Below are 14,077 nucleotides of genomic sequence, written 5' to 3'. Positions count from 1 at the left end.
TCTGGAATGTGGATGGAAAAGACAAAGAATAAATGAAGCAATAGTTGCTAATTTTTATTTTTCCCAAATTTATATTAGACTTGGTCTATTTTCTCTCTTTGCATTAGGAAAACCTCTAAGTCATTACTTTAAAAAAAAAAATTTCAACAGGTGAAACTGTTGTCAAATCGTTTTGCTCCAGTAACAGAAATAATCTAAAAGAACCAGAATAACCTGAAAGCTCCTTTGAAAAGCAAGGGAAGATGAGAAGAAGGATAAGGTAAACAACCAAGAATAAGTTTTGCACTTAATTAAAACCTTTTTTTGGCAATTTAAAATTACTTAGAACAGAAGTTAGACATGGACATCAATGTGCTCTGTCAAGTCTCTTCCTTGCTAAAGTGCAGACTTACAACACTGCATAAGGAGTAAGACCACGGGGGCTGACATGTCACCAAAACAATTAGGGCAACCTGGCAGCAGGTAGAAACCCAACCCTGGGAAATATGGATATTCCATAGAAAGAGTAACACAAGCTTTGAACAGAAACAGATTATGTAAGGGCTCTCTCCCAGAGGGAAATAAAAAAGGAGAGACTGGATATGAGTACTTCTAGCTCTAGGCCTGGGAATAATACGTTTGAAAAACAGGTGATGGAAAGAAGACAACTTAGCAATTAACAAGAACATTTCATGAGGATGACAGGGACAAATTCCGGGAATTAAAAATTTGGCTCTATTTCCTGAGGATCTAGGGCAGAAGGACCCGAAATAATACCAATAGTGCCAAGCTGTGGAAGGCAATCAAAACTGATTTCTTTAACCAGGTAAGACAGCCTCATCTATCACTGCCTGACCTGACACTCAAAGGTAGACTAATTTAGCTTCTGGATGACTGAAATGCCAGCTCTGCACCACCAGTGGGCAATCCAGGTTATAGAACTGGTTCTTCATGTATACTATTAAAAAGACAGGTGAAAAAAATAGAGGGTAGGAGAAACAAAATAGTTTATCTCTGCATGGGGTCATCAGCCCATATGTTGATCATGTTATTACTCAGAAGACAAATAGTTGTGACACAGGCTTTTCACAGCTCAGAAAATAAAATAGAATTAAAATTACACTGAAAGACTCAAAACAAAAATTAACTTTTTAAGATTCATTGAGGTTAAATGAAGCTGTTTTAGGTAAGAATAGATATGTTTAAAATGTAGCTCAAACAGGAAGGCAAACACATGATTCTCATAAAGAAATAATACTCCACAAATTGTTGTGCTGGAAATAAAAAGATGTCATATTTAGCTTTCTCAATGCGGGTTTGTCTGTATTTATTTTGTGATAAAAGTTCATGAGATTTATTTCTTTCAATGAGATCAATCTTACTTTTTCTCTAGGTAGCACTACAATTTTTGACAACTGCATTTTCTAAATTACTCATAAAAGTCATGTCACGGCAAGGAAAATGAATTTTGTTCCAAAAACCTACATAATAAGAAATCAAGGAATCAAAAAGAATGGGAAAAGATCATTCCTGGGCAGGGATATTTACCTTTATAGTTCCTAGAATTTGCACTGGAAAGATCTTTTTGTGAATAAATGCCTATCAATTTTCAGAATTTACCAGCTATATCTGGGTTCTATAAACACATATTAGGCAAATATTTGGTGCTTTCTTGGGTTTATTAAGGATACGTGTATGTGTGTATGTATTTTTATGGGAGTATATATCATGAATAAAGATTTCATGCTTCCAGAAAGAATTCTCATAAAAACACCATTTATATATATTAAGCTTTTCTTTATGTAAAGTTAGCTGAGATTTTACTTAGTGTACTGAGAACAATAAAAACTTAAATAATGAATTTCAGGAATGGCATTAGTGTTCATTAAAACTGAGTGTCCCTACAGGCAAACTTGGAAAGAAAAACAATGGTCAAAGTATATTTCAATAAATGATAATTGTGTAAGTTCTATTCAGAGCTTACCTACCTATTCATTTCCCTAAATTGAAAACATTCTGGAATAACCTTTTGGCAAAATGTTAATCATTGTGGATGGTGGGCCCTGAGTTTGTGGAAGGTCAATCAAACTACTCTCTGTATATTTACGTATAGATGAAAACGTTTCTAATAAAAAAATTATGCAAAATGTCAATTATCTACAACTCCTGAATCTGTAACACAGATCAGCAAACCGAGAGTCAAATGTTGAAAATTTTACTGGAACACAGCCATGCCCATGTATTTACATATTGTCTATGGCTACCTTCATTCAACAATGGTAGAATGTAAAAGCTGCAACAGAGACCTAAAATATTTACCATCTGTTCCTTTACAGAAAGAGCTTGCTAACTTTCAATCTATAACATGAGCAACATACATTTTAGTACTATATTTGACCAAGAAACTATAACAAAGGTTTTGAATGATATGTTAGGATTTCTCAATGAAGTTATTAAAATCCCTAATACACTGATTCAGTCAAGTGCCTTTAGAAAAAAATTAAAAGGATTCCCTAACAATACAAACTTAGCATTTTACTAGTAATGAAAATTGAAAAAGTCTTTCTGTATGTAAAATATATGCAAAAGAGTGTTTTTATCTACACCATAAAAATCAGTATCTTTTGTCTTAATTTTAAAACAATATTTTAAGCTCTTACTTTACACAAATCTTTTAGGTCATTACCATACTTTGCTAATCTTTATATTTCAAGAATGAAACCATTAGAAATCCAATTCTCTTATACCTGTTCTCCCTTGTTTATAATTTGGGGAGAAAGATTTATCCCCAAAATATGATACAAGATTCCTAAATCTGGAAGAAAAAAAAAGAGGGAAATCATAATCATACTATTTTCCTAGATCTGGTTTTTATTCCTCCTTAGTAATATCCCTGTTGCCGGGAGAGGGAGAGGAAGAGGGAAGAAGGAAGGGAGGGAGGGAGGTCTTTTGCAAGGGACAGAGGGAAATGTAATTCAATTTTCATGATGAAAGGCTTATGGCTAGGTTAGACAGATGCTCAATGCTAAAATGCCACTATGATTCTCCCAAAAACCTTTGGACTAATCTGTAAAATCATAATCTTTCTTGAAAACTCAAGTCAAGTGAAGTGACGAAAGAAAGATAAGTGAAAATCTTTTCACCATCTAATATTAGAGGACACGGACATAATAAAATATCTACTTTAGGTATTTTATTCATTTAGATGTAAAATCAACAGACCAAGTATTTTGATATCTTTGTAACAAATTTTTGCCCCAAGATTTTCTAATTTAATTTGGTAGAATAGACTGCACAAAGTGCAAAACAAAAAATCTTTTTCTCTAGAATCTAACACTTTAAAACATAAAAGCATAGTCTGATTTTTGATTAGACTATACAATCTGCCTTGAAACTTATGTAATGACTTTCCATGAAAGTTATCTAATGCATTGAGTTATAACTTGTAGATCATTATGTTGTAGATCACAATAAACTGTCCTTTTCCTTATAGTACCTGTGAGTTGGTTAAATTAGGTATTTTTCTTATTTTACCTAACTGACATTGTATATGAAGTCAGGTCCTTTAACCTGAGCAGCTCAATTTGGTTTTTATGACTATTTACTCAGATCGGGGTTATTGCTTGAGAAGTACGAAATACTGCTAACTCTAAAAACTACTATTTCACATATGTGAACTATCCCATAACATTTCTCTTTAGCTCTGATTCAATAAACTTTAGGTTTCATAAGAACAACAAACAACTCAGTAAGGGCTAAGGCTACAGTTAATTGCCTCACAATACAGTTAATCTTATGATTTATTAGATGTATTTTTTACGACCTATCTTATACTCCACAGAATATAACTCCAACCATGTCCACAATAATTTTTACATATATATGTGGGATACACATTTTTTAAGCAAGCTAAAACTAATTTACTGCTGCAGGTTAAAAAGGCAAATTGAAGCTAATTAGTGCTAAGTAGTGTAACTACATCATACTGGATACAGATTAAAACACTATTCCAAACTTATGTCATAAATGGTCAATTATACAAAGCACATTAACTACACTTAAAAGACTTTCCTGTGATTACTGTCATACAATAATAACATAAAAAGCAAAATCGATGACTACAATAGAATCCCAATTCAATATAATCCATTGTTTCTATGGAACAATTTAGCAATATTTTAGAAGTAATGAATTTAGAACAAGCTCACAAAGTTAAGATATGAAGCCATATGCATTATATAGTCTAATACAATGTCAGGTTAACTATAAGCTAATTCCAGCATCAATAAAAAGAATAAGCCTTTCTGAATGACTAATGATAGCAATACCGGACATTGTCCTACAATGAAAAATATTTATATTGGCACTACTATCTTTCAAATCAAAATCACCACTCTGAGAATCACTTTGGATGTTAACCTAGACATCACATAGGTGACTTAAAACCTAGGAGTTTACCATAACAGATCATGTTTGCAGGATTTTGACTTTTTAAAAATTGGGATAAAACATCTTTACATGAATATAATTAAGAAAATCTAGGTTGTTTCTAGCCTTTTTGAAGCAGTAAATTATATTCCTATTTCGTAAGTACACCACTGATAAATTTCTACTAACAGAAAATATTTCCTATGTAATTTGATTTCTCACAATGAAAACATCTGTGTAAGACTGGAATATGTATGTTTACATGGCATATGATTGGCAGCTCTATAATTGGGCTAAGCTCTGTAGGCCATGGTTTCTATGGCAACAGTCTAACTGTCCATTCTTACCTGCTTTCTGGTCATCCACTGTATTGAGTTTAGTCTCGTCAGCTACTGTTAAAAGGTAAATGTATAATGGTTAGCCCAGTTAGTTCCCATAGCCCATCATGCTTCCACCATTCCCAGATCTTTTCAGTTAGGTGACGATCCTCAGCTAATATTTCATGCAAATACTATGAAACATCAAGCAAACATTCATAATCAAAAAAGGAGGAAAAAAAAGCAGTGTCTCCATGCAATATGCCAGTCATTTCATTTCACAGACATGTGTGTTATATGTTAGCATATCATAATTAGCCAAGGCAATGCATCATCAAATTTTTCTTTATGCATATGATAAATTAATGCTTTTAGTCTTGGAATACAAACAGCCACCAGAGAACAGCATAAGTTACAGTTGATTAACAAAGTTTTTAAATCATTCAGTGTACAGATATAATTATTTTACTTTTTTTTTGGTGGATTTGGATTTAAAGAGACACACCTGATTGGTGTTTGAACAACTATGATTATTTTCCTCCTCTCATTTGCTCTTAAATACTTTCTATAAGAAATACTCCCAAATTATTACTTTGATTAAATGCCTTAATTATCAAAACATGAAAGTTTCCAATAAATAAACCTTAAAGAACAGCAATGAAAGGAAGACATCATGAAGTAACCAAATTCCAGACATGGATTGAGATAATGGTTTCTCTCCAAAATTTTCACTTCTAGTTGAAAAATCCCACCACCAACCTAATACAATTTCAATGAAACTGGTTTTAAATAGCCAAAGTGTTAAAACATTTCATTGTGTAAAATAAAGATACATGGACATAGCATGATATGCACATGTGTTTGTTTCCATTCTCTTAAGAAAACATATATATTAACATATTGCATATTATGTAAACATGCCACTTATGAGTAATATCGTTATCTCAAACTGGGAGAAAAACTAATTTTTGCCAAATTGCCACATTTCACATTTATTTTCTCAAAGTAAACAGACATCTGTTTGGGACCATCAATTTTATCCTGAAAGCATTTAAACCTTATTTAGATAAAGATTCATGGAGATTGTACTCACTACCTAAATCCATGCTTTTTGATTTTCGTGTTTTAACGAAATCCAATTGACTGGCATCTGAAAATTGCTTTGTGCGTTTTTCTGACATACTCTGACGTCCAAATCCTTCTCGTTGAAAAGCAAGAACTGGATCAACATCTGGACTCAAAGAGCTGGAGTGAAGAAAAATATAAACATAAAAATATTTACTAAAAATAACAGACATCCATTTTAGGGAGGTTCATACATACCTGCAAATGTGAATATGCATATGTATATTCCTCAAGAAGAATTGAAATAAATAACACAAATACAGTCCACTAAAAAAAAACTGTGGCTGTATAGAAGGTGATAGAAAAATACAAAATTAATTTAACATTTAGAGTAACTCTTTCTCCATGTAAATTTCCTCCTTCTCTACTTTCCTGCTTCTTCACTCTGTTCGACAATACAGAATTATTTCAAGACTATAAAAAATGAGCCTGATATTGGAACGATTGAATTTTTCAGGAAACCTGTCATATATTATACACAAATACTAGCAGCGAACAAGTGACCATATAAGTTGTAATTAAATAGAGGTTTCAAAAAGAGTGTATTCTAGCCTTCCTATGTATCTTTTATGTTTTAAGGAAAGAAAAAATATGTCATTATGGCATGCCATTTCATAAGGCTGCAGTTTCTTTGAAATATTAAATCAACAAATAAATCAATTCAACAAACACTGATTAGAACCTATTCTGATTAAGGCACTGTTATTTGTACCAGACATAGGTCCAAATAACAGATAAGAAAGATTCCTGTATTCTATGAGCTCACAAGAAAAATACTATACCAGAAGCATGAAACAGAGGCTGAGGATGCACGGATGAGTGAAAAAACAGTATATGAGAGTCAGGAAGAACATGACTAAGTTTAGATAACATTTGATTTTGGTGACACCAACACAGTGGCTCAAGTGGGGATGATAAGGAAGCATATGGCAAATCCCTGGTAACGGGATGCCTTCTGAAGTGTTCCTCCAATGGAAGATGTCCCAGAATCACTCCTGTTTGTAAAAATCTGTGAACACATTCTAAAGTGCTATAAGGTGTTCTAGCCACAGTTCATAATATGAAAAGGGTTTTCTCTGTGATGGGCACATTGGGTAAGTAAGTATACTTACTGCTCTACTACATCAGGTCTAGCCACCTTACCTATCTGGTCAGGTGAGAGAACATCCCTCTACAGCTAACTGAGCACGCTAAAAATGCCCAGGACTTCTTCCACTGTCAGCTGAGCTTATGATAGTCTTCCTCATGCTTCTGATGGAAGCAAGCTTTTGTAACCCTTTATGGCCTTATAAGAATTATCATCCATACTAGTAAAAAGACAGTCAACCTTTGGATGTACATCAGAAATTTAGCTGCAATTTACTGTGCATGAAATGAGAGTTGGCTCTTAAAGAACTATGCTAAAAGTGTGAAAAGTAAGATAGCAGGCAAAAGCCACGCCACTGGGTAGGGTGACTTGAAATGTTTTCAGCTCATTATATGTTAATATATTCAATAAGGAGAATAGTTGTCTCACCCACTTAAAAAGCTAATGAGAGAATTCAGCAACCTAAGGTGAAAACCCCATGTAAATTGCTAACTACTAAACAAGTCAGTCATCACCCAATGAAGACTATCTCAAATTATCAAAGTAATACAAATTATGATGACAGACACCTACCCTCAGATGCCTCTTCATATACTACTATGCTTTGGTGTAAATGGCTTATAAAGATGAGAGCACATGCACCCAAGTGAAAAAAAACACACTTCTAGAAGTAAAAAATTAAAACCCATATGATAAGTAATATGACACAATCTTGCAGCAGCAAACTCTAAATAATACATTTCCAATAATTCTTTTATATATTGTCAGTGGATCTCTTCAGTCACTCTGTACATGCTGACCAATTATTTTTTACCTTTTCTGGAATAATTTAAAATCTGAACACCAATACTGCACCAAACTTGCGAACAGAATGCATTTGAAATACAGTGTTAGTAGAAATCGTTGGTAAAAGATTTTTCAAAGAAATACAAATTGTCACTGTCAATCTTGCCTGAAAACCACGTATTGGTGCATCTTTAATTTTATATCCTCTAAAATCATGTTGCCATTAAGATTAGAATTTGCTGTTATTTCCTTTCCCCCAGAAACACATTATTAATGTTCTTTCAATTGATTAATGGATTGAAAACAGTATATTCTATAAGCAAACAAATAAGTTTAGCCATTTGATGTAGCCTTCGACAACTGTGCAGTGAACTGCAGATACAATTTAAAATGTCAAATGAGTTTGTGCATTAGTAAGAGTCTTAAAATAACTAAATACTCTTAAATTATGACAAAATTAATTCTTCCCTATCAATATATTCCCATTAAACTAATTTCAGACACAATAAACAGTACACTGGAATATTTAACAAGTTAGATTGCAGGAATGACAGCTGATTCTTTAAAGAATGTAACCATATCTTGACCCCTAATGTTATTAAAATTCCAGTTATTAATCCTGTCTTATTGGCCTTTTGTTTTTATAACATTTTCATCAAGGATTAGGGAAGATATTGTCAGGCTAGAAATGCCTGCATTTTCTGCTGTGATTCAAAACAGCTGCCATTCTTGTTTGGATAACCCTTCATTCATATTATTTGCTTTGCCCCACATTCCCCACAGCAAAATTATACAAGTCCTCACCATTTTGCAAATCCCCCTTAGGAAAATTAATGCCACAATCTATCCCTTCTAGTTATTTAACTATTTTCACTAATATACTGCTTTATAAGACCCCAAAGACTATGACCACTCCACAATTTCTCATCATGGTAGAGATTTAAAGGCTTTTGTCCCTAAGATGAATATTGCGTCTATCTAATTCTTGCTTTCTCTGTTGTTACTTTCATTTTCAGAAAGAGATATGAGACACAGCAGTCAATGTAACACCATCTGCAGATTTCAAATGGGTTTTTACTTTATATTGTAGTCATCCGTTCTATGTTTAACCAAAAACCTCATTCAAAGATGGGCCATTATCATGCAGGTTTGAGTGTAGTCTATTTTTAAATCCTGTGTTTTCAAAAAGAGAATTAAAAAAGAAAGAAATGAAAAGCTAGAGATGAACTTTTCAAGGTCCCAAATAAGAGGTGTGATTTATTCCAAGAGAACATCTTCATAATTAACAGATAAATGAACTGTATTTTGTGTGTTCGTGTGGAGAGTCAGGGAAGAGGACAGGGGGGCGTGGTTCACTTTGTTAGGATCATTACTAAAAATGTTAACGCAAATAAATGCCAGTCCCCCAGACACCTCCTATCTAATATTAATGTTGACACAAGCCAGAAAAACAGTAGGCAGCAGGAATGGCTAAGTGGTGAAGAAACAACACCATAATATTTAAATATGATTTTGCTGATATATTCATAAAAGACCCCAGAGAAAGGGCAATGAGAAAATTCTGGTACAGTACTTCACATGGTTTGTGTTAATTATCACTACAACCTTGTGAGGTCGTCCCCAAGAGGAGCTTTGCTTTTGCTTATTGATGTATATAATTACTAGGCATAAACATTAAGACACACATCTGCATTCATGAGCCACACATTGGCTCAGTAGTATCAAATGCTTTCTTCTATTTTGAAAGACACAGGAAAAAAAAATTAGCAGGGAGTGCCCCAGAAGTCACTATGTTAAAAGCAATTACAAAGCGTTTTAAACAGTATGGTTATAGCACTCTGGAAAAAAAACAAAAACAAAAAACACCACTTAAAAAAAAGCCTCCTCCCACTCTTAGAACACATCAACTGTTAGTTTTGCAAAGTTATCTAATTGTTGGAATCGATTTAGGGAGATGACAAGAATTTAATTGAAAAACAATGCATCAAATTAACACAGATGTGAAATAAACCATAAATAGTGAAACTGAAAAACAAATGAGCATGGTTTTTTGATTGGTAGTAGTTCTGTTGTTGTTTTGGTTACATTACTAACTGTAGCTCTTGAAGGCTAAAACAATTAAATTTACAGGGTTGGGGCAAAATCTTTTATTAAAAGAGTGATAATTAAGTGTATAAAAACCATGAAGACAGAGCATGGCTATTAAAAAAATGATTAACTGTATTTAGTGGTAAGCCACTTAAACATAAGATGCGACTGTAATTAATTCATGTTTTCCAACCCTGGACGATGAGCTTACCAGTCGGCTGAATCACTGATTGCAGCCTTGGCCCAAGTACCAGGATCTGCCGTCACGAACCCCACATCATCATGTGAGCTGGAAGAGGATTGGTCAGAGAGATGTGGAGGAAGCACTGGCAACCTGTCATCTTCTATAATGACAGTGTCATCTTGGGGCATATTCACTGTAGGGGACAGCTGGTATTTACCTGTCCAGTGAAAAAAGAAGAGAAATTCTAGACATCGATCAAAGTGTTACATCTATTAATTTTAATACTTTGCTATATTAGTAAATGTCTAACTTTCCACATATCTGCTCAACCTGGTAGAACAAAACAGAATTTAGCACATTTATTTTTCATAAATGATTGTCAGAGACCTCGAGTCTATTACTACCTCTGACGCTACAACTGTATAGCTCAGGGCAATGCATGCAATTTTTTTGGTTTTAAGTTTCCTAAAGCCAAAGATACTCACTCAAATGTCTTCTAATGTGAAAATGCTACACACATTCTAAACTGTGAATGTCTTTTGAAAAATTTTACCAGGAAATTTACAAAGAAGCCCCACTAACTTGCATTGTTCATTCATTCATTCATTCATCCGTTCATTCATTGAGCAATTGCCACAGAGCACGTACTGTAAGACATAGTCTCTGTCCTTAAAGGGCGTATGCCCTAGTGAAGGAGAAAGAATTACAAGCAGTGATAATTGTATGGTGGTGTGAGAGATGACCCCAAAGCCACTCACTTGTGTTGTAATTGCCTGGGTCACTGTGGGTAGAAAGTGCTGGAAATCTTGGCAAAATTAACATCAGAATTAGGTTTTAAATGGTCAATATTATCTTTTCTGCCAGAAGAAATGATGACATTTATTTTAGATATCAGCAATATCATTATTAAATGCATGATGGAGAAAAGTCCATGGTGCAGTCAGGTGACACTTAAAAGATGAGTATCACCAGAAACAAAGCCTAGAGAAACACCTGGAGTGATCTTGATGCAAAAAATTAGGAGCTGAGAGGCCAGAGGTTTTTCAGGCCATGGCTGAGGACGTTGGGACGGCATACACAAGCTTGAAGGATTTTTAAAAGTCTGTATTGTATTGTTCTAGACATTTCAGCAAAGGAACAGAATTTATTTAAATTGCTACATCTTTTCAGGATAACTCACAAAAAGCAAACTTGCTGGAGATTTCAACTGCATTCCTCATTTAACATCAACTTCACTATTGTAGTAATACTATAAGTTCACTGAAACCTCTTCTCAACATGTTACCAAGAAAAACTTTCTACTTTGATTTCAAATGCACCCATTTTGACAAACTATGAAAATTAACAGCTTTATATAAATGCTAATGATAAAAATGTAAATCAAATGTAATACTTAGCCATTTCCCTTACCTGAATTCAAATTACTCATTTATTTCTAATACAGTGTTAGAATATTAGGATAGAAACCTGTTCAGCAAATGTAATATTCATCAATAAGATAGGACTTTCTAGCACTATTAGCCAAAGAAATGTTTCCTTCTCAAGACATACTTTTTTCTTCAAAGCATACAGAATTATAAAACCAGTTACCCCAATGGACAACTCACCACTGATGAGGCATGTCACAATATTAAATACCAAGTCCCCACACGGGTAAAATTTTTGAAAGTAAATATTACAGTATAATCATAGTGCATTCATTTTTAAACACAAAACTAAAACTCCTGGTTTTACACAATATATTCTGAGAGATGGCCTAATAAGCAATATGGAACACTGAAAGGTGCATATATGATTTTTTTTTTGTAATCTGTTGTTCTGAGAAGAAATATTGTACCTTAACTGTTGTGACACAATATTGTATACATAAATAAATGGCAAGAAATCTTCCTCGTAGTAAGAAAATAATTTAGCATTTTTTTTCCTCACCCATGATTTGAAAGGCTAACATTTCACAAGATTTGAAAATTTCTATTTTCTGCTTCTTTAACATGCTTGCCAGGAATATAGTTTTGGGTTATGGCTCCAAGATTATACCAGGGTAACGGACAGCTAAAAAACTTAACTACATATTCTACTAAGCTCCACCAAGACAATACAATGATCCCTTAATTATGTTTGCTAGTAGTTGGCACATCATAAATGTGAAACCTTCTATGACTTGAGAAGGCTTCAATTTATTTTTGATAGGTAAACTTTCCTCTATCTTCAACTAGTTAACTAGTGACCTACAAACTAAGTAAACTAGTCAGTATCTTGTAGAGGAGTGAAACAAGGAAATACAAAATGTTTGTTCACTAAACATTTATTCATTGGCAAATTTACATAGAAGGTAACACCACATATGATACTAGAGGAAAACCGTGCCAGTGACATGACTCACAATAAAAACATTAATGTTCCATTTTTCTATGTCAAATTGCTAACAAGATAAAAATGTTCTAAATATAATGTCTTCTTAAACTCACCACATATATATGAATATACAAACTACTGAGATAAATTCTAAAATGGATACAACAGATTTCAGTTTTGTTTTAAAAAGAAAAATTATTCAGCTAAAAAAGTTGAGAAAAAGTTAAAGTCCCAGGCTTACAAATGACAACGTGTGATGTCTTGTATGAAACGGATGTGCTGGTTCAATTAGTTACGTTGATCATCCTTGTTGCTGTTTTTTGTTTTGTTTGCTTTTGTTTTTTTGAGATGGAGTCTCACTCTGTTGCCCAGGCTGGAGTGCTGTGGTGCGATGTCAGCTCAATGCAAACTCTGCCTCCCGGGTTTAAGCGATTCTCCTGCCTCAGCCTCCCCAGTAGGTGGGACTACAGGTGTGTACCACCACATCCGGCTAATTTTTGTATTTTTTGTAGAGACAGGGTTTCACATGTTGGCCAGGCTAGTCTTGAACTCCTGACCTCAGGTGATCCACCTGCCTGGGCCTCCCAAAGTTTTGGGATTACAGGCATAAGCCACTGTGCCCAGCTGCCTTGTTGCTGTTTTTGATTGTTAGTTAAGAGAGACCAACCATTAGAAAAATTAAGGCTTTTCAAAGGAAGAATCCTATGCAGGCAGGCCCACTACAGATTACTTTCTGATAAATGTTCAGGACTATTAGAAAATCCATGATAGTGGGAATTCTGTCAAAAGAGATGACAGAGAAATCTTGCCTTTGGTTACAATCCTGGCTGACCCCAATAAAAGCTAAGGAAATCCTAATCAGGTGTGACTCATGATAAAGAAAAGCATGCATCCAAATTTTGGTTCAGAAGTACAGAAAGTGTGCAGCTTTTGTCAAGTTACTTAATTTATTTGCTCCATAACTCCCCGACATACAAGGTAAGTCGGTTGGAGTACGTGGTTTGAAGGCTGTTTTCAAAGATTTAACGTCTTTGATATTTTTAGTCACCGTGGGTGCCAGAATAGAATAAGATATGGAGACTTTCGAATATCTGCTTACAGATGTAGATGATTATAAATTGATACTAATAAAGAATGAAGATCTCAGCATTCCCTAGAGAAGGCTACTTTTAGAAAAAGGAAATAGCCAAAAACAAGTAAAACAAAAAACATCCTGGGATATTAGGACTTAGTTCCTTCATCTGTTAAGTGGGAAAGTGTGACTGATGGCATCTGACATCCTTCCAACTCTAGAAGCTCTTCCTTTTGGGGTATAGCTTTTAAAAGCCTTTCTCCACGGATGTGTTCACAAAGGAATGCATCACAAAGCCTCAAAGCTCCCTGCAGCCTAGAGTCCTACACAGGGGATTATTCCATATGAAAATTCAACCTGTTAACACAAAATTAATAACTCCCTAAGGTAATGAGCCAGAATTTCAATACAAAGTTCTTTTTGTATCATAGCAGATCATGAAGTAAATACCTTCACCTCCACTAATGTCTACATAGGAGTGATTCCAAACATTTAGAAGGCAATCATTAACCAAACAGTTTGAGGAATTTCCACATGCCTAGATAATGTGCAATTCAATAAATACTGTTGTTATTGGTTTAGATGAATGGAAATCCAATGTTCTAATGTCTTTGGAACTATGGAATTCATGACTCAGAAAAACATACATCCAAATT

General features: G+C 34.1%; 1 protein-coding gene across 5 annotated transcripts in view; it reads right to left on the bottom strand.

The window, feature by feature from the left end:
- Positions 1-14,077, bottom strand: part of PARD3 (par-3 family cell polarity regulator) — a 720,675-nt gene that overhangs the window by 221,901 nt on the left and 484,697 nt on the right. For all 5 annotated transcript variants that reach the window (XM_023218154.1, XM_023218156.1, XM_023218152.2 and 2 more), the window contains 3 exons: positions 10,022-10,211; positions 5,818-5,969; positions 4,755-4,799 (listed from right to left, as the gene is read on the bottom strand). In XM_023218154.1, coding sequence (XP_023073922.1) covers positions 4,755-4,799; positions 5,818-5,969; positions 10,022-10,211 — 387 coding nt within the window. The remainder of the gene's footprint in view (positions 1-4,754; positions 4,800-5,817; positions 5,970-10,021; positions 10,212-14,077) is intronic.

The sequence above is a fragment of the Piliocolobus tephrosceles genome, chromosome 9 (genome assembly GCF_002776525.5).
Source record: "Piliocolobus tephrosceles isolate RC106 chromosome 9, ASM277652v3, whole genome shotgun sequence".
NCBI lineage: Eukaryota > Metazoa > Chordata > Mammalia > Primates > Cercopithecidae > Piliocolobus > Piliocolobus tephrosceles.
The sequence above is the reverse complement of the archived record's forward strand: the minus strand, read 5'-3'. Positions and strand labels throughout refer to the sequence as shown.